The following is a 21,148-nucleotide window of genomic DNA, read 5'->3' as shown; positions in this document are numbered from 1 at the left end:
TTGTTTTGATTGTATTTTTGCTGTTAGAGCATCAGTACTTTTACCAGAGCCATCAGAGTAGTCTGTCTGGCCACGCCCTTCGCCATCTAGTGGTCTTGAGAGGCAGTTGCAGTTGGAAAAATCGGGTAGAAAAATGACAATAATTTTAGAGATGGATTAATGGTAACTTTGAAAGCTAAACGAAAGTACAATACGTTTGAAGGATAACACTGAAGAACACCATACCATCTGTGAAGCATGGGGGTGGAAGCATCATGGTTTTTTTGTGAAGGAAAAACAATGAATGGATCCGTGTTTGGCAAGAATTTGGATTAAAATCGATCGTGTCACATGTTGGGTCAACCAACACTAAGGCGTTTATGCAGGTGGTTAAACCGAATACATAAAGGAAAAAAGATGGCAGCCGTCATGTGACCCAAACGTGTCAAAACCTGAATAAAACCTGAAATTTTTTTTTTTTTTAAATTTCTAAGCTTTGATTGTCATCAGCTCAAAAATAACATTCTGGATTTAAAAAAAGTAAGTGAACCTTTCGTGTCGTTTCAGGTTCGAGCTGCTGGAGGTTTTGTCGTTCGACTCTGTCCGGAGGAGGATGAGCGTCATCGTCCGAGCCGCCTCCGGTAAAAAACAAAAACAAACTCACAGCTCTGACTGTGGATCAGGTTCTCCGGTCTGCTTACTACCCCCCTCCCCCCCACCCTTCTGTGGGAGAACAGGTGACATCTTCCTGTTCTGCAAGGGCGCCGACTCCTCCATCCTACCCAGAGTTATCTCAGGAAAGGTGGATGAGGTGAAAGCACGAGTGGAGCACAACGCAGTGGTGAGTGCTCCGCCTGCACACACTCCCTCCCTCACCTGTGCAGACGCCCAGGTAGGAGCGGGGAAACCCGGGCCCGCCCCGCCCACAGTCTGACTTCAACGGCTAAATTATCGGAGATGCCTTGACTGAAAATAAAAATAAAAAAACCAAACTAATTTGGTTCATTTGATAAAAATAAAAAAAGGAGATCGGCAACAAAAACAGTCGCTGCAATAAAAAGCTTGTAAACGCTGATGTCAAGTTAAAAAATGAGGAATAAGAAGCAAATATTTATGGTTACAAGAAGCCGTAAATTTAGATAGGTCGCAAAGTTAGAAAATCCCCAAAAATTAGAAATAAAATATTTACACCAATTACATAAATTATCTTTGGAGAGAAGGAAAAGCTGCTGAAACCAACTACAGGAAACCGTGCTTTTATTTTGGTAAGTTTTTGGTTGAATCCAATTTTCCAAAAGTTGGAGAAACTTTTGTCTTGTGTTGATCTCACAGCTGCAGTAGATTAGTGACAGGAAGACAATAAATGCCACACCTCACCAGAAACGGAACAACTAGACAACTCAGTCCTTTTCAGATAGACTCCTTTTTTTTTTAATCTTATGTTGAAATTCCATAAAAACTCATATTCTGGTACGGCTTCTCCACCTTCCGAGCAGACAGCCACATGATTTTTGTAAACTTCAGTCTCATTTATTTTAATCTACAGAAAACACGTTTTATTTTGAATTTGAAAACCTTCCCCGACATTTTACTTTGAAGATTCCTGTGACAGTAGCACATTCGGTTAGTTTATCTGCTTAAAATCTGACATCATTCTGCACTTTTAGAGCGATACTTAAGAGTATATTTTTACTATACTCGATTATATTTATAAAGATCTAAAATTGGCAACCTTGGACGTCACAGAAATTGTTTTTTGGGATCCCGAATATCCGGTTATGTGTGTGATGTTCCTGCAGGAAGGGCTGAGGACTCTGTGCGTGGCGTATCGGCCCCTGAGCCCCGAGCAGCACCAGGAGGTCTGCCGTCTGTTGAGCGGCGCCAAGTTGGCGTTGCAGGACAGAGACAAGCGTCTGAGCGAGGCGTACGAGCTGGTGGAGAAGGACCTGATCCTGCTGGGGGCCACTGCTGTGGAGGACAGGTGCTGTTCAACGCTTTAAATCCGGTTCATTCTTTCTGTGTGGGACAACCCCAAAACGATGACATCACAGCAGGAGAAAACATCCCAAAAAAAAGACCAAAAAAAAAGTCAGCCAAGATCTCGTATAAGGCTTCCTTAAAGTCTAAATCCAACAAGGAAATCAAAATGCATGTGTCGGGGATATCCAGACGTTTTGCAATTATTATGGGACGGACAAACTACCTGCAGCTGTTTTGTGCATAAGGAAAGTGTGAAATTTGACGATTGTCACATTTTTTGCACACTATTGGAAAAAAATAAAAACTTTTGCTCGAGCGATCTTCAGGAGATTTCAAGCCCTCATCACCAGCTGAAGTGTACAACCTCAACTGGGGTTTTGTTGACCTTTGACCTCGAGAAGAGCCTGCCGTCTTAAATATAAAAAAAAAAATGGAAAAAAAACGATCTATAGCTTAAAGCTTTGAATGTTAGGCCTCCTAAAAATGCTCCTTTTAGCGTTTGTAGATTGTGAACGGCGTTACCGTGGCGAGCTAGCAAAAGTGGCGTTTCGCTGTTGCTTGCTTGTATTATTTTTTTAACCAGAATTATGTGAAAATGTATGACTGACATGGATCCCTGGCTCAAGCAGTGCGAAAAGATTTACCCTACAATGTGAACATGTCAGGAATGTGGGCGTGGTTAGCAAAAAGCCTCCGTTGCCAAGGAGATTTGAATTTTTACTTTCGCCGATTCGTCTAAAAATGACACAGACCTGTTTGTCACCCTCAGGTGACCCAAAAATTAAATGGTTGCTGTGGTGATAAAATCAACAAAAACGGTTATTTTGAAAAGCATTGCTTGTCATGTGACCTTGGTGGCTGGAACACTAAATCATCATTTGGGGGTTAACTTTTGCAGGGATGTGACACGATTTAGCAGAACTTTTAAAAACCCTCAGTAGCCTCTCTTTATCCGTTTTCCTCTTTTTGATTGTTCAGGCTGCAGGAGCAGGCGGCTGACACCATCGAGTCTCTCCACAAGGCAGGAATGAAGGTGTGGGTCCTAACCGGAGACAAGATGGAGACTGCGGCTGCAACCTGCTACGCCAGCAGGCTGTTTCGCCGCAACACCCAGATCCTGGAGCTCACCACCAAGCGGGTGGAGGAGCAGAACCTCCACGATGTCCTGTTCGATCTAAGCAGGACGGTTCTGCGGCACCACGGGAGCATGACGCGCGACAACTGCTCCAGGTGGGCTGGCGGTCTGGAGAGCTCCGGCCCTCCTGCTTCCCCTGGAGCTGAACGCTCTCCCCTCTTCTCCAGTTTGTCAAACGACTGCACCGACTACGGGCTGATCATCGACGGAGCCACCCTCTCTGCGGTCATGAGGCCCCCCCAGGAGGACTTGAACTCCGGGAGCTACAAGGAGATCTTTCTGGAAATCTGCCGTAACTGCAGCGCCGTGCTCTGCTGTCGAATGGCGCCGCTCCAGAAAGCTCAGGTACTAACAGAGGAGGTGTTTTCCCTGGAATCCACCCCTTCTCGCGGAAGTGACCTCCTTTCTGTGTTTTTTTTTTTTTAGATAGTGAAAATGATCAAAGCTTCCAAAGAGCATCCAATCACGTTGGCCATCGGAGACGGCGCCAACGATGTCAGCATGATCCTGGAGGCCCACGTCGGCATTGGTTAGTGCGGAACGCTTTACTTTGAAATCCCAAAGAACCGACGTTTGATTTAAAAAACAAATGCCTTATGCCATCAGGAATTATGGGTAAGGAGGGGCGTCAGGCCGTGAGGAACAGCGACTACGCCATCCCAAAGTTTAAACACCTGAAGAAGATGCTGCTCGTTCACGGACACTATTACTACATCCGCATCTCGGAGCTGGTGCAGTACTTCTTCTACAAGGTGACTAAACGCACCAACATCTGGGCTTTTGGATTTCATTTATGATGTTATGATGAACTCTGAAGTGACTCAAAACTGCAGTCATGCTTCCGGTTTCTCCTTTTTAACTTCATCTAGTCATTTTTAGCAGAACATCCTGTTCTCTCCTCACTCGTTGTTTTTTTCTCTCTCCACAGAACGTTTGCTTCATCTTCCCACAGTTCCTCTACCAGTTCTTCTGCGGCTTCTCCCAGCAGGTAAGCACACCTGACGGTGTCCAGCGTCAGGAAAAAGGCTCGGCCCCCCCCCCCAGACGCTCACTGTTCCTCCGTCCTCGCCTCCAGCCGCTGTACGACACCGCCTACCTGACGCTCTACAACATCAGCTTCACGTCGCTGCCCATCCTGGTGTACAGCCTGATGGAGCAGCACATCAACATGGACATCCTGAAGAAGGACCCCTCCCTCTATAAGTGAGCGTCGTGTCTTCTTGACGGGATGGCAGCAGTGCTTTTCTTCTCTTCAGAACTTTGAAATGAATATATAAAACTACGTTCAGTGTTGCATTTTCCTGAAATCTCCCTCTTCTCTGCAGAGATGTTGCCAAGAACTCTTTGCTGAGATGGCCCACCTTTATATACTGGACCGTTTTGGGCGTTTACAACGCCATCGTCATGTTTTTCGGCACCTACTTCCTGTTCGATAACACCACCTTCACCAGCAACGGACAGGTAACCCGGGTTTGTCCAGACCACGCCCTCCAAACCCCAAACTTCTCAATTCTTCTCCTACTTTGCAGTTTTTGTATTTTAATATATTGCTATTGTTTTTTTATTTTTTATTTTATTTGCTGATTGTCTCAAACTCTTAAAAGTTATTTCAAAATAAGGGCGTAAGGAAATAAAAATTATTTTAAAAAAAGCAGAAGGTTCACCTGCTGAGTAGATTTTCATCCTGTAATCTGTATTAATCTGAGTTTCATCTCAGATTACCTCAAAGATCAAGGCTGCCAAAACCAGGGAATCGTTTCTATTCCACAGAAAAATCCAGCATGGCTGCTCATCGTGCTGCTTCCTTTTCGAGCTCCTTTTTTTTTTACATTTGCTGCTTTGAATTTCTCGACTAAAACTATGTTTAATACTACGTTTTATTTAATCTTTCTTGCTTTCGTACTTATGATTTTTGTTCTTTTTTCCTCCTCCTCTTACCTTTCTGTTGGTTTTTCTTTTTGCTTCTCTTTCCTCCTCCCAGCGAATGACGACCAACACACAGATGGTAAGCCTGTCCCTGTCGCTCTGTCATCTACTCAGCCCCCCCAACAGTTTCCTGTTTGTCCCCCCCTCCCACGCCTTTCACAGCCATCCATGCCCAGCCTTTTGTGCTTTCACACCGGGCTTTTGTGTCCAGACAAACTTCCTGTCTGCGCGTCCAGCTGTCGGTGTTCAAACACCGTCCGTGTTCGAATCCACACGTTAGTTCACGGCGTGTGAAAAACCAGAAGGATGGTTGTGGTTCCTTCAATATAAAAAGAGTTTTTTCTGACAACAGATGATTCAGAATTGAAGGAAAAAAAATCTAAAAGCAAGAGATGCACATGTACTCGTTTAGTTTTAAAACAACCTTAAAGTGGAGATAACCCCTTAAAGAATTAATAAAAACATATTTATAATAAAACACAATTAATATGTATTTTATTTTAGCTTGTTTTCTTATAGGATAAATGAAATAAAATAAATACAAACATAAATATAAAATAAGTAATATGGTTATATATATTTTATACATATATTTAGTTTGTGAATTTGCCTAAAAATAGGTTTCAGCCTATTGGCGAACATGTATAAATAAATAAACATCTTTAAAAATATATAAAGTTTTTTTTGCAACAAACTCAATAAACTTTATTGACACATTTTATAAATTCTAAAACCAAAGTCCATAAATGCAAAATCTAATAATGCGAAAGGTTTTCAAATTATAATTTGTATTTTGATCCATTTTTTTTGTTTGAAAAGTTCAAGCCCTTCATGCCGTCTGTCGTTACGTACCTTTAAATCCTCAGTTGTGTCCAAACTCATTTCCTACTCACCATTTTTTGCACCAGGCCTTCGCCATTTTGTCGGGCTGTCCACATTTACTTTCTCCCAAATCAAGTCTCTGTGAAAAACCAGTGTGCATCGATGCTCACTACAAATACGGACCACAATGCATTGCGTTTGACCGATTTTAGTAAAAGCAGATATCTTTTTCATCATCAGAACACAGTGGATTTTATAAATGGTCTTGATATGATGTTTGTATCTATCAGGTTTTTACTTTGGTAAATCGTAGCTCCGCCTTGGACAGAAATAAACATTGAAAAGTATTTTTTTGTTTTGAAGTGAGGCATGAAAGGGTTAAAAAAAAGGTCTAAAGAAATATTATAAAGCTTCACACAAGTACAGATGGTTTTTAACAGTAGCATTAATAAATAATTAGCAAATATTAAGCAAGAAAACAGAAAACAAAACATTTCCACGGTAATATTTGACCTTAAGGTCAACAGGAACCATGGTAAACGAGTGGACTCCTGAAACTTTAGCATTTCTGATCTCCAACTTCATATTTTTCTCCATACAGATGTAAAAACAAGCAGCTTTTTATTCAAACATGCAAAATTATTGTATTTTTACTTTCCACATTTTAGGTTAAGGGAGAAAAGAAAAATTGTTGGTGGGGTGGAAGGGAGCTAATCTGGATCAAACCATTGTCAGTAAAACACCTTACTGTTGTATGAAAAGTGCTTTATAAATAAAGATTAGTTTGATCTGTGAAACGCCAACTTTTTGCGGGTAAAGCAGAAGCCTCAAAATATTCCAGATACGACTAAGATAAAGGCAGAAATGTGTGTTTTTTAGTGCATTTTACTAGTTTGACACAATAAACCCAATGAAACTGGGACGTTTCATAACACGTCCTTCCCTTCGTCCATCCATCCATCTATCCTTTTTCCTGTTTCAGTTTGTAGCTCTTAGTGTTTGCAAATGTTCCGAGGATCCTTCATCTCTTTCAATGACGCCTCCATAAGTCCGTGAACCTTCTGCCATCTGATTGATTGATTCCCCGTCATAAATTCTCTCACAAAAAATCCTCGCCAAAGTTGAGCCGCGGTCGGGCTGGACGTGAAATGACGGGTGTTTCTCCCCTTCGCCTGCAGATGTTTGGAAACTGGACGTTCGGGACGCTGGTCTTCACCGTGCTGGTCTTCACCGTCACCTTCAAGGTAAAGTTGGTAAAACGCCGGTCTGCGGCGGCCGCCGCTCAGACGGCTAACGGCTGACGTCTGTCCCGCAGTTGGTCCTGGACACGCATTACTGGACGTGGATCAACCATTTCGTCATCTGGGGGTCGCTGGTCTTCTTCGTGCTCTTCTCCCTGCTGTGGGGTGGGATCATCTGGTATTTATCCGTTTCTTCGGACGCGTTCCGGCTGTCGTTCGGAGACTTTTCTCACGGAAAAACGCCTTGTTGCTGCTCCTTCAGGCCTTTCCTCAACTACCAGAGGATGTACTACGTCTTCATGCAGATGCTGTCCAGCGGTCCAGCCTGGCTCAGCATCATCCTCCTCATCACTGCCAGCCTGCTGCCAGACGTGGTGAAGAAGGTCATCTGGAGGGCCCTGTGGCCCACCATCACTGAGCGCATACAGGTGAGTCCTTTCTGAATGGAGAAGCTGTGTCAATGGCGGCGGCGGCGGCTGATGTTCACCTGCGCTGACGTGTGCTGTGGCTCAGCAGGTGAACGCTGGGTCGTTCCACGTCCTCGCGTTCCTGCACGTGAGTGGCCACCGGTTCTCCGCCTGTGTGCGGTGCTCCTGTCTTCTCAGAAACACAAGAGTGGATATTTATAGCCCCAAACAGGCAGAATGTTTTATTGATGAAGAAAAGGAATCGAATGTCACTCCTCCTCGTCCTCGGAGGAGCCTGGAAACGGCGCCCGAGCAAAGACGTTTGGTTCTCTGAACCGATAGAAATAAAATATTTAGAACATAAAAAACATTTACATAGTTTTCTTCTGTGGAAGAAAACAAGAAATCTGAAGAAAAAAGAATGTAAAAATCTTTTTATTTCCTCTTTTATTTTCCTTAAAAACCAACAACCTGCTTTGGTACTTTTGAAACATCCATTAAATCCAAGCGGAATAGGTTTTTTGGAGCAACAGGAAGTCCAAACCATAAACAAACTTCCTCAGAAGACTGTAAACATGTTTAATCGTCAGAGTCCGCTGTGGTTTTTCTTAAGCGCGACACGTTTCTGATTATCCGATAGGGATCTCAAAACGCCAGCAGCGGTTTGGATCCGTTCTCAACCAGGAGACGGAAAAATCGAAGCCGTTTTCTGCTGCGGAGTCTTCGAAGCCTCAATAAATGTTTGTTTTTTTCGTTTATGAAACTATAATCTTTTATTAACTAAAAAAAAAGCCTTAATAAAACATAAAATTTACAATTTCTATGTGGTGGATTTGTTTTCAATTATCATAAAAAAACAAAAACAGAACTTTTTTGCTTCTTTTTTCCCATGATGCTATCTGATGTGTCTGAACTGTTTCTCATGACTGTTTAAAGACCCACTCTGATTAAAATAAATAAAAGGTTTTTTTCAACATGTTGGAGGAGAAACATACAGAAAATTGGGCTTAAAACTGCATTTCTGAGTATTTCCTTTATTCAAGTCGTCGTGAATCAGGAGCGGACGAAAAAAAAGATGCTTAAAAAGAGACGCCGGGTGGGCTCCATGCTCCTCTGTGCTCCAAATAGATGCGTGTTTGTATTTCCTCGTCTGAGCTGGAATCTGGAATCGAAACGGTGCGGCCAGTGTCCTTGCGGTGGTCCCGCCCATAGCGGCGAGGTGAATTCCTCATGAGCTCCTGCGGCTCTGCAGAAACGATGTCCTAGAAAACCATTTTGATTTGGGCAAAAAAAACGGCAAAACTGTTTGAAAATAGATCAAAAGATAATCGGAGTGGGTCTGCAATTGTGGATTTTCCGTCTTCCTGGTGCGTCTCGAGGCCTAAAGGTCGTGTCGCGCAGCCACTGCCAACGTTTTGAGCGTTTTCCCCGTATGACACGTCATGATCCATGGATCATCTTCGTCATTAAGTTTTTTGTTGCGTTGGTTGATGTGCACAGATGTCCGTCGACTGGTCTTTACGTGAATTCAGTCAGTTGAGAATGACGCCGTTCATGCAAATTTTATGTAGTTTGTGTGCAATTATTACGTAAATCTTATTCAGTTGGGCGTGATTTTTGCGAGATGGCGATATGTGGCTTTCCACGACCGCTTCCACACTCGTACCACCGATGGATAACTTTTATATCGCGTGTACGGCGCACGGATCACGTTTAAGCTGTGTATAAACGGCACAATAATCACACACGGTTCATGTTGTTGTTTTTTTTAACCTGGTTCATTTGAGACATCTGCGAAAATTTCACGCAACTTGGATTCACGTCTGACCAATTTTCCTCCATGTAACGTGCAAAAAAGTGTGTAGTGGCTGTGCGACATGGCCTTAACCTTCCTCCCACTGCAGTAAACCTCTCCTCCTCTTTTTGTGTCCTCCTCCTCTTCCTCCTTCGTACTGACCTCTTCCTCTTCCTCCCGGCAGACTAAGCGTCGGTGCCTTGCCTCTGAGCCTTCCACCATCTTTATGCTGTCTCAGACCTCCAGCAGAATCAGTTTCTAACCCTCCTGGAGGTGACCCTCTACATTTCCTCTGCCCCACCCCTCTCTTTTTTTAAATTTTATTTCCCACAATCCTGCATGTGTTGCGACAGCACGCCTGCTTTTTTTTTCAAAGTTCTGACTGAATACTTCTTTTTATTTGTGTGTGTGTGTGTGTGTGTGTGTGCTTTTTTAACGTGTTTGTCCTCCAATGTGTTTGCAGCGCTTTAGGGCTATGAAAAGGTTTGAAAGGGCCCCGGCCTCCCCTTGCTCAGACTCCTTACTAGACGGAGTCGCGCTCACGGAAGCCTAACGCGCTTCGTCATGGTAAAAAACCCCAAAAAAAACTCCTCTTTTGTCTGCGACCATGGGGGGTCCAGCTGTGTGCCTCCACAGGTTTCCCTTCCTAAACTCCCTAAGCGGTGTGTGCTGTGGACGTCTCTCAAGGTCGTGTCAGACCTGCGTTGGGGTGTTTTGGAGCTCTACTGCCACCCGGTGGCCTCCCCCTTTTATGACACTTCCTGACTGCACGCATGGTTGCGGTTGTTTACATCTGCATGCTTGTTCGGGTCTAAAAACACTAATTCATGCTTCTTTTTTTAATTTTTCTCTCTCCATATTTTCATGCTTGTGGTGCATTTTCGCCTGACCTGCATGGATAAGGGGTTGTTGTCGCAGCTGGCCGGGTTCTGACCTGAAACTGCTGGGATTAACCCTCATTAATCTGCAGAAATTACTGCTCTGCTGATTTTTCTGCTGACAAAAAAACCCTGGCCAGCTGAGACGCCGGGATCCGTCTTGAGGCGCTCCGCTGCAGTTTTACCGTCTGTTCCCCCCCCCTGCAGAGCGCTGACAAACTCTACAAGGGCCAGCTGTCGGAGTTCACCCCCCTGGCGTCCCTCCACGCCCCGTCCAAGGCTGGCGGCCGCCGGCGAGGCTCCGAAAACCAAAGCAACCCGCGAAGGTCTGCAGCTTTTAGCAAGAAACTCATGTTCACCCGCTGGCAAAGAAAGCCAGACTACTGCACCTTCACGCCGCTGCTCCGGTTCGTGGACGGCCACTCGCCACACCACAACGCTTACGGTGGGGCGGAGCCTGAGACCTGCGTGTGACCTTTATTTATTAATTTTTTTTACGTACTTTAACTCGGATGCAACCACTTTGGAGCAAATTCAGCTTCAGCGGTTGAAAGTTGATGTAAAAAAATGGATTGTAAATCGCACCCAGGAGGCACAAAGCATTGTGGGAAGCATTCCAGCCTCTCGTCTTCTTAAGGGCTCCACGTGTGGAATGTCACACCTGCTCAAACGTCCTGAATGTTCCTTTAGATCCACGCCTTCACGGCTAACTGACCGTCGATTCTGTGGTGTCCTCCTTCTCCCTGACTTGTCTTCTCTTGACTCCGCCTCTCTGCAGGACTAACTGGTGTTGCCTCTGTGCAAACCTGTTATCCAGAAACACTCCGTAGGACGAAGCACCGTCACAGCGCAGTAAGGAGGCCCGGCAGGAAAGCCTGAATGCAAAAAAGTTACTAAAAAAACCAAACCAAATCCTGGTCCAAAAGGCTTCAGGCTTTCCTCAGATCCAGATAGAAAAACATTTGTGTGTTTTTAGTTTCTACGGTAGAGCCGAACTGTCTAACTCCAGACCTTGGGAGTCTTTGAAGCAGCGACGACGGCCTAAAACATCCCCTTTTTGGGGTTGCTGGAGCCTATCCCAGCCACTGTTGGCCAATGATGCTTCACAATCTGGATTCGTTGCCGCCAACATTCTTTGCTGCTTCAAAAACAAAACAAAAAAGGCTCCTGGTCCTCCAGGAACCACAGAGTTGCTTTGTTTTCCCAGCATTCCCGGTTTTCCGCCTTCAGATCCAGAACTCCCGGCCGCCGTCCTGCTTGTCTTCCAAGCAAACCCCTGTCACTGCAGCTTCTCGTTGGTGGAACCCACCGGATTCAGGTAAAGCAGGCGGGACGGCGGCCCTCGAGCAGCTGGACACGCCCCCTCCCTGCTGTAGAGCTCCAGCTGAACTCTTAAGTGAAGATGGATGACGATCCTGCCTTAAAGCTTCCTTTGTGTGTGGAGTAGTTTCTACCAAACGCTGAAGTGGAGCGCCCGAAGGAGTTGCTGCTGAGACGGGGGGGCCGCACTTCAGGGACGCTCCGCTTCACTTGAAATGTTTATTTTCTTCGTTTACTAGAGAGTTGAGCTGCTTCCCTTCAACAAATTCTCAGTATAAATCATAAAAAAATATGTTTTTGTTTGATAAAGATAACATTTTCAAACTTAAAAGCCTCCCTAACTACTTTACAACCAACAGTTTGACTATAAAATGTTTTTTATCCAAAGAAAGACTAATCAAATGTTGTTCTGTTATCTTTTTAGTGTGAAAATGATAAAAAACTAAAAAGACTCTTTCAGAAGAACCTGAACACCCGCTTCAGCATTCAGAGCAACCAAGCCTTTAAGCTGATTCAGGGTTTTTTCTCTTTAAATTCCCTCTCCGATCACTTTTTAATCTATTTTCAAAGCTTTAGAGCCAAAATCTAGAAACCTACGTTGTTTTCTAAGACATAGTTTCTACAGAGTTTATTAGAAATTTACGTCTTGAGTTTTGGGCGGAGCAACCCCACCCGCACTTCGGGGACGCTCCGCTTCACTTCAATTATATATATTCTTTTTGGGCCCCTCACACCCCTGACCTAACGTTACTGGTGCAACAAAAATGGCGAGCAGTGGACGCATCCGATTGGGGGCGGAGCAGCTCGTGGTATTTTCTACCTTTTTTATTTATTTATTCCTTATTTACAGCCGCTCCTGATTCATCACAATTTGAATAAAGAAATACCCAGAAATGCAATCTTAATCTTAATTTGCTTTACATATGACATCATTAAAACTCCACAAAAACATCATTTTTCTTTAAAGCCCTGAACTATTCAGCATAAAAACATGTCAGATCTTTAAACGAGCCTTAAATATCACAGTTTTGATAACATCCGTCCATCTAAATACAATTTAAAATATATATATTCATGAGAACTGATCATTAAAATGACAATAAAATGTTTTATTTGGAAATTTCTAGATTTCCAAGTTAAGTCGACCTTAAAGCTCCATTCTCATTAGCGTCACTAATTTGCCTTAAGCTGATAAACATTCTGAAAACATCCTTGTTCTTGTCGTATGACGGTAGAAGTTTGTTGGTGTTTGAAGTTTTCTCCTTTTTTTTCTTCTTTCCCAAACCGTTTTTTTCTTCTCCTCCTTCTGCTGCAGCATCTTCAACGTCTCCTTCTTCTCCTTCACTCAGCCTCCGTCCTCTCAGCTCCAGTTCTTTCTGGAGAAAAGTTCTGTTCACAACTTCTCAGTAGAGCTTCTATGAACCAAAGCCTTTCTAGCTGCTTTAAATTAGGTGCCTTGTGCAAGTTTGAAAACAGAAAAAGTAAATGTACCTGCTTTGGTCTGGGTTCACTTCTACTCCTAGTGGTCAAAAGACAAACTGTTACCAAGCTGCTGAACAAACTAGACTGCAGGATGTTGCTGTTTATTTGACTTTAATGCATTTATTTAAAGAAAAAAAGCCAAGAAAATGTTTTGTTTTGCCTCTTTTGTCTGTAAAATTGTCTTTTTACCCAAAGTTATTTATTGTACGCCTGAGAATCCGTGTTTCTATTTACGGCCGGTTTCAGAACGCCGTTTAACCAAAAATAAAAGTTTCAAGCAGTCCGCACGGATGAAGGGATGCCGCACAGAGCCTCGTCCGAACCCTGAGATAAGTGAATGTCAAATTCAGAGCCATGCGGACGTTCCTCGCCTCTGTAAAGCGTCGGGTAGGACGCCACGAACGCTGCTGTGGAGCATCAGCCTCCTTCCTGGAGCTCAGTCTGGAGGCGGAGCTAACGTCGCTTTAGAAGGAACCGCTAAAGCTCCTTTTAAGTTACTTTTCCTTTTTTTTTTCTTATTTTGTAGAAGTATTAGTTTCAGGTTGCGACAAAGCAGCGGCAGACGTCCGTTGTTACCGTGGTAACGCAGAACTGACCTTTTCAGGCGGTTCTGAGCCGACAGCCTTCACACACAGCTATCAATGTATTATTGCATAGTGTTCTGCACTCATGTTACCTATACATCACTGTACTGTAATATACAGTATTGAAATATATATATATATATATATAGAATATAAATGAACAATACCTATGGTAGTGTACATTTTAAAGATCGTTTTGTAAGACAGTTTTTAAGGGTCGGTAAGATGTACTGGTGGTTTTTGCCAATCCTTAAGTGGGAAATGTTCATGGATTTGCTTGAAAATAAAGGAAGTGAAAATCTACACGGTTTCAATGTTTTTGTTTAAGGAGAATTAAAAAAAAAAAAAAAAAGCATGAAATGCCCTTTTTATGGAGGTAAAGTGTGGACAGAAATTTCAAATTTACACGACAAAAAAAAAGCCAAATAATCCAAAAGAAATGCACACAAGTCTGACGAGGTGAAAGTGTGAGAGGAACACCTGGAATGACATTAAATGCATAAATAACATCAATGAAACTTTTGTTTCTACATGAAAAAAAATTTTGTTTGTTTTTTTACGGTGAATTTTTTATTTGAAGACCAGAAATAAAGAAAAACTCTGAACATTAAATCGGATTCATCTAAGATTTTACGTATTTGATTGAACTGTAAACGTCTACATTTAAATCCCATGAACATGAAACTAAAATAGTTTTCTTATTTTGAAGGAATAAATCTGTTCTTGGGGCCCTTAAATGTTGTTTAGCCAATCACATTTAAGAAATCGTAGCTCTGGGCGTCACATGAGTGATTTAATGACAGGAGCTTTGCCTGCTGGTGGAAATTTGAACTCTTTGGCTTACGTGCCGGACTTTGGACATGCCAGCTCTAGACGCCAGTTTTAAAGAGGATTTTTGGTCATTTAAAGGTGCTCTAGCAAATTTGGCCCTGTTTAAAAAAATAATAATTTTTTTTTACATTTTTTGGCTGCTGTTAATTCCCAAAATGAACAAACAAAAAAAACAAATTTAACTTTACTGAGTTAAATTATTGTTGGATTTTCCAGGGTTATAGTGGATTCAACGTAAACACAGTTAAACTTAAATAAATTTGCATTTTACTCCAAACATCATCCCTTTAGGTAAAAATGTAATGATCTGATGGGTCCTTCCTGGTGAATGTTAATAATTGTTCCAAAAGGACAAAAGTTGTGGATATATTTTTGATTTTCAAAAGGCTTGTGCATTCGGCTAAAAGTCTAGTTTCCAAGGCGACCGTAAGGGATTTATCAAATGAAACTTTATTTGTATCGCACTTCTCCGACTGACGTAACTCAAAGTGTCTAACGATAAAAACTTTATCCAATTTTTAAAAAACCAAAAGCAAGACTTAAAACGAAACGCCCACCCTCTTACCCACCGCCCCCACTCATACGCACAACATGCATGAAATGATTCAATTACGTCCGTATTTTATTCTGAAATCTGTTTTTAGGAACAGCAGTACAGAAAAAAAAGAGACTGTCTGCATTTGAATGTAAAAGCTTGCATGTCTGCAGAAATTTGAGTTTTATTAATGCGCACTTTATTATTTATTTATTATTATTATTATTTCATTTTACGTTAAAGGTAGAAAATGTCTGATTTTATTTATTTAAGTAAGTTTAGGTCCAGTGTGTGAACTCGCATAAGGTTGAGCAAAAACAAAAATGCCACAAAATAACACAAAGTAAACGGCTTTTAACGTGACTAAACACATAAACAGCCAACTATACCCCGGTCTCTTTGGGGCATAATCATAGGTCAAACATCACCAGTTTATATATAAAATATGTATATTATATTTTAGAAAGAAGCTGTTTGGTTGAATTATAGAGACTTGATCAGCTAAAAATGGCAGAATGAGTTCTGAAACTAAGCTAAACTTGCGTCTAGAGTCAAACATGTTGAAGGCCTCAAGCGGAGCAGCAAAGATGCACGGGAGCAGAGGAGGCGTGTCCAAGCGGGCTGGAACGGGAGGAGGAAGGCCTCAGGTGTGACCACAGGATGAAATGAAAGGTGTAGGAGAGCGTGGCGAGGTCACAGAGAGGAAAAGATGGAAATGAAGAAGGAATGGGAGGAACAGGTCCCGCTGGAAGTTCTGGAGATGGTTCGGACACGTTGAGAGGAGATGATGCTGGTTAAAAAGGAGGTTCATGAAGTCTAGTTCAAAGGTTCTGATCTTTTAGAAATAATTTTTTGGGACAGTTTAAGCATATATTTATTTTTTTAAATCCTAAAAAGTGAATAAAAAGGAACGTTAAGTGGTAATGGAACGGTTGAAACTTCTGAAAGCTTTGAACCTTTGATGTGAGGTATGATGGTGATGGGACTACATCTGCACTGCCTTCAAATGCCACAGGGGGGCAGCAGAGCAGTTTAGATCTCCTCAGGACTTTTCTGCAAAGATGAGCCGACTGAATGCAAAGCACCTGCAGAGGAAACATCTCGCCTTCTTCTTCGAGAAGATTATAATTATGAGGCTAATGTTGATGCAATCCGTGTAAGCTTGAAAATGTTCCCAAAAGTGGCTCCGGGGCCGCTGTCTGCACCCTCTGAGGCCGTCAACACGATTCACCATGGATGAGCGATTAGGTTTTTCCGTCATCCCTTTTCACTTCTCATCTGCGCTGATCGCCTCGTCCTCTCTCCTCCACAGCTGGCAGCAGATGAGACCTGCAAATGTGTCTGACAGGGGTGCATGCTGGGAACTGTTTGTTTTTTTAATTCAAAGTCAAAAAAATGTCACTTTTGGTTTTCAAAATAAGAGCCACCAAACTTGAAACACCTCTCAGTTCCGTTCCTGGGCTGCAGAGCCATGGAGATGTGGGTGGTGTGACTTCAGGTGTTAGGAGGTGTTTTCCGGCCTCTTCATCATCTCTTTAGGCGCATCTCGAAGCGCCCCAGGATGCTCCGCTTCAAGCGCATCCGCTCTGGCGTCTGACAACCGCTGAATTCACACCCTGAAATGAGAAAGCATGTGTGTCAGATCTACATAATGAACTTGGCAGGCTTCCCAAAAAGTCCTGTTGGTTCCCCTCACATGTGGAGCCAGAGTGATCTCTGCTCTGCAGCGGCAACAGGTTTTAAAAGCAGACTTTTCAAGCCGCTCCGAAAATCCTCTTTGACTATGAAATGAGGGTTAAAGAAGAAGTTTAACATTCCAGGAACAGGATTTTTAGGCTCCTGTGTTCAAAGTTGCACACATATTAAAGCCCGCCCACTCATCTTCCTTCAGTCGCTGCTTGTTTGATTACCAAGTTTTGGTTCCAGGTTGAAGCTTTTTGAAGTTTTCGCTCCCAGGTTTGACATTTTAATCTCCTAAAATAGGTGCTTTTGTGTTTGGGAATAAATAAATAAAAATAAATCCTTTTTTTTTTTTTTTTTTTTTTTGTGAGGATCCATCATTGGTGTGCGATGAGTTTCCCACTCCAACTGCTGAGGGTAAACTGTATGATGCCTCATTATACTGATGTATTCATCCATATTAGATCATATAACAGCATAAAATGCTCATTATAGGCTGATGTAGAAATAGAACGTTTCGCCTGTTTGATTTTGTTTTCACCGCGACGACCAGAAACTCACATGGTGTCCCTGTAAAAACGGCTTTTTAAGGCGGATTAACCTGTTGTTGCTTCTTTCTGCTACAAGAGAGCGCTGCAAAGACCTGACAAAAAACAAAACAAAATGGAAAACCCTTTAGCACCAGAGAAAAGACAGAAATAACAAAAGTTGGATGACCTACCGGAAATTTTTGACGGGTTATGCGATCCGCGTGAATCTTTTGCAGAATAAAAAAATCGGTCGGCTTTTGACGTCGGCTAGCGCTGACGTTTCTCTGTCATAATCAGCTGATTAGCGTTAATTGCGTTAACACTTCATTGCCGTCGCATATCAGCGCAAAACTGCTTTTCTGCGCTTTAGAATCCACCGGAATTACCGTGTTTTCACGACCACAGGGCGCGCTGGGTTATAGGGCGCAGTCTCAGTTATGGGAGCCTTTTCTGTATTTGACACATACAAAACGTACACCGGGTTTCGGGGCGCGGGCACGTTAACACATACCAGCATGCACATAGGCACAACACAAGGGGTCTACTTCCAGATTGAAGCTTTTTGTAAAGAAAAAAAAAAAATCCACCATGCCTGCAGTTCACCTAAGCAACCACTAGGTGGATCATGAACACGGGCACAGCTGGCCTTCATAAAAAATTCAAGACCAAAACGGAAATCAAGTGGCTTTATTTTGAAATTCTGCACAAAACGTACTTTACTTTTTATTGATGCGGCTGAACTCTCACTTTTTCTGAGCCCCCTCCCCATTATTTTTTTTTTTAATTGTCTGAGAGTTGAGGGTTCAATGACGTCATATCCCCCCTTTAAAATGAAGTTTTTAATCAGTTTATATTGTTTTTCTAAAGGTTTTAATTCTTAGAGATACTATTTATTGTTGAGGAAACTAAACGTTTATCTTGTTTATAAGCAACAGAAGAAAACAATTGGATGAAACTCTGCACCTATTGATGACCATTTGGTTGATTTTAAAGTCTGCTGCAAACTGATCAGCGGCGATTAGTAAAGCGTTTGGTCGACTGGAGAAACGGTGAGACGTCCACTCTGGTGTCAGTCTGTGGGTCTTTTCATAGCGTGAAGTGAAGGGCGTGATGGAGGCATCCACATGTGAAATCCAGGAATTATCTGTGAAATTGCTGCTATTTGCAGCTGATTGTTCAGAATTTAGTCCACTCCTGAACTCTCATCCAAACAAGGGAAATGCTGCAATTTATCGTCTAATTTAAAACGTTTTCTGCATCCAAAAAACAACTTTAATCTGATTTTTTTTTTTAATGAAAAGAGTTTTGTAATCCCTATAAGCGTCGCCCCCCCAGCACCACCTCCCTCCATGCAGCCTGCGTCTTTTGTCTAAACGAGGGAAATTGTGCAGAAACTTAAATCTGTCACGTCTCTGTCACCTTCGTCAAAGTCCTGACACACAGAACAATCGAGCACAATGCAACAATGCAACAAAGCAACAAAGCAACAAAGCAACGCAATCCGAGCTGTGAGGGCTTCAAGTTACAGGCAGCAGGATCTGGACGTCCAGATGAAAACACACGGACGTCTCTGCAAAGTTCCTTCAAGGATTTTTAAAGGATTTTAGAGGAAAATCTTTCCGTAAAACAGTCAGAATGTTTTTCATGTATTTCATAAAAAGAAAGTTAGTACATATGGATTTCCTCTTCCCCTTCGGTGAGCTGAACCTTTCTGAAAGGAGGGTTTTCTTATAAACTGCGTCAATAATCTTGTTACCTTGTGGGTTTAGTTTCAGCTGGGAAGATTTTTGCTTCTCCTCCTCTTCGTCCTCCTCTTTCTTTTTAACTCCCTGATCTCAGATGTGTGGTTTTTTTTGCTCTCCGTCTTCTCCTTCAGACCTTTTGCGTTTTTTTTCTTCTCTCCTCGTCGCATCTGTCTCTGCTCCTTGACCAACGGGAATTCTGGGAAAACTTTTGGTGGGGTTACTTAAATGGGATTTGGAAAAACAGTTTCTAATATGACTAAGATTTTAAGTATATTTCTGTTTACGTATTTAACTTATTCGAGGTTCCACAGATGACTCGGTTCCAGAATGGACCCAACAGAACCAGAACATGTTTTCATCCTCCGTCAATGTCCGACCAAATGAAAAGGATGTTTACGTAAAACACCTAAAGTGTTCAAGCTGCGAGCGGCGTTGGGTGGCCTGCAGGCGCCACCTGACCCCGCCCTCACTAGCCGAACAGCTGTCACACGCCCCTCACTCCCCCCTTCTGCCCCTGCCACCCTAGTCAGAGCAGATACGACCAATTCATTATAAACAAAAAAACACTATTTACAAAATGGAGGTTTTCTATTGGTCTTATCTCCATAGCAACCATTTCATATCATGTTCATCTGGGTGTGACAGACGGGTCTGTGTAAGTTTGAGAAGAATCTGCAAAAGTAAATATTTGGATTTCCATGGCAACGGAGGTTTTTTTAAATTATTATTTTAAACACGCCCACATTTGCAATATATTCACGCCGTTTCGTTCAGCTTGAGTCAACAATTCACGGAGGAACGCCACTTTTGCTGACGCCGTTCAGAATCTACAACTTCACTTCCAACATTTTTTTTTTTTTTTCCAAGGAGCTTCCCCAATCCAGCTCAGGGAGTTGAAGGGTGACGGTTGAAATCCCTGGGTGGAGTTTAATCTTGTAGCTGGTGCTAAATGTGACGAAGTCAAACGTCAACCAAACTTCAGTTGTGGTTGTAGACTTAAGGCCCGTACACACCGGGACGAATTTCGCGCGCGATATTCGCCGACGTTTAACGGCTCGTGACTAAACAAAGGGCACCAATGTGAGTGTGCATACCGATGAGAAAAAACGCCACGCGTAAAAGCGTCATTTTTTAAAAAACGGGTTCGTTTTTTTGGTTTGATGCGCCGCGTCAAAAACTATACGACCAATGAGAATGGTGCTTTTGCACACGTGTCTGGAGCTTCTGAAGTTACAGTAAAACACAACTTGGGGGCGCTCAAACACAAAACTGCCTTTCTGAGCACACATACCAGCGAAGAAGATAGACGCCAAGTAGCGTCTACACTGCCGCGAAGAAATAATGACGGACATTCTAAAATATCCCCGAAAACGCTCATGATACATTTTCAGCTTTTGTACCAGTGGATAAAACTCCCCATGTTCTTCTCTTCTCGTAACTATGGGATGTACCCAAAATCGACGTCTCTTCGTCATTCAACAGAACAATAATTTCTTCATCGCTGGAACTGGAGCTAGAGCTACTGGTGCTTGAAATATTCATGTTTTCTTTGTATGATTCTGACAAGCGCGTAAATACTTGCTCTCTTCTTCTGAGTGAAAAGCGACTTTAAGAAGCGTAAAGTTGCGCAGCGCCACCTTGTGTACAGGAGTATTTCTGTTTTACATTAAGCGCCATCTAATGTCAGCGAATGAAATTGCATGTTTGCTCGGCTCTTCGTCAGCGAAAATCGCCTGGGTGTGAACACAAAAAACGTGGCGAAAAACGCTGGCGAATAACGCCTGGCGAATATTCGTCCCGCTGTGCAAAGCTGGTGGCGTGTGAAACTTTGTAAAAAAAAAAAAAAAAAATCACTGAAACAAAAAGATTTATTCGTCCGTTCTGAAGGAAAATGTAAAAAACAGTTGGCCCCATTCACGTTTTTTGACGGTTTCGCCTGCTGTGACGATGTCATCGTTTTTTGGAGGCGGGTCGTTTTACCGTGTCCGAAATTCATTTTTTACTGGCGCAAATTTTGGCCGGTTTTTGAGCATGTGAAAGTTTGCGCAGTAAGAAAGAACTTTAACTTTTAAACTTTATATTTAACGTTTTTCTCGGTTTCCCCTTTTTGTTGGAGGCAGCATCGTTTCTGCAGAGCGGATCTGAGTCGTGCATTTCTGCAGCTCCGCTTTTGCTTGCACAACCGTTTATCTGGTTGTGAATGGCGTCTAATAAGCGGTTGAAGTTTAGCGGCTCCTGTCAGCAGCAGATTTCCCAGTTTGCTGTGGGAATTAAGAGG

General features: G+C 42.7%; 1 protein-coding gene across 19 annotated transcripts in view; it reads left to right on the top strand.

Moving 5' to 3' along the window:
* The window catches only part of atp11a (ATPase phospholipid transporting 11A), a 44,251-nt gene extending 30,399 nt beyond the window's left edge, over window positions 1-13,852 (top strand). For 2 of the 19 annotated variants that reach the window (XM_078931337.1, XM_023966259.2), the window contains 15 exons: window positions 547-620; window positions 717-820; window positions 1,779-1,960; window positions 2,938-3,189; window positions 3,262-3,439; window positions 3,521-3,623; window positions 3,701-3,846; window positions 4,023-4,082; window positions 4,170-4,297; window positions 4,420-4,555; window positions 5,076-5,099; window positions 7,021-7,086; window positions 7,158-7,261; window positions 7,346-7,511; window positions 10,371-13,852. In XM_078931337.1, the coding sequence (XP_078787463.1) occupies window positions 547-620; window positions 717-820; window positions 1,779-1,960; window positions 2,938-3,189; window positions 3,262-3,439; window positions 3,521-3,623; window positions 3,701-3,846; window positions 4,023-4,082; window positions 4,170-4,297; window positions 4,420-4,555; window positions 5,076-5,099; window positions 7,021-7,086; window positions 7,158-7,261; window positions 7,346-7,511; window positions 10,371-10,637 (1,990 nt within the window). In that variant the 3' untranslated portion in view covers window positions 10,638-13,852. Of the gene's footprint in view, window positions 1-546; window positions 621-716; window positions 821-1,778; window positions 1,961-2,937; window positions 3,190-3,261; window positions 3,440-3,520; window positions 3,624-3,700; window positions 3,847-4,022; window positions 4,083-4,169; window positions 4,298-4,419; window positions 4,556-5,075; window positions 5,100-7,020; window positions 7,087-7,157; window positions 7,262-7,345; window positions 7,512-7,596; window positions 8,312-9,469; window positions 9,559-9,748; window positions 9,853-10,370 lie in introns of those variants that run through there. The other 17 variants (XM_078931339.1, XM_078931332.1, XM_023966271.2 and 14 more) reach the window with 16 other exon arrangements.
* The last annotated feature ends 7,296 nt before the right edge of the window (window positions 13,853-21,148 follow it).

Source organism: Oryzias latipes, chromosome 2 (genome assembly GCF_053564925.1).
Source record: "Oryzias latipes strain Hd-rR chromosome 2, Olatipes_Hd-rR_3.1".
Classification (NCBI taxonomy): Eukaryota; Metazoa; Chordata; class Actinopteri; order Beloniformes; family Adrianichthyidae; genus Oryzias; species Oryzias latipes.
This window is presented reverse-complemented; position numbering and strand designations above follow the sequence as displayed.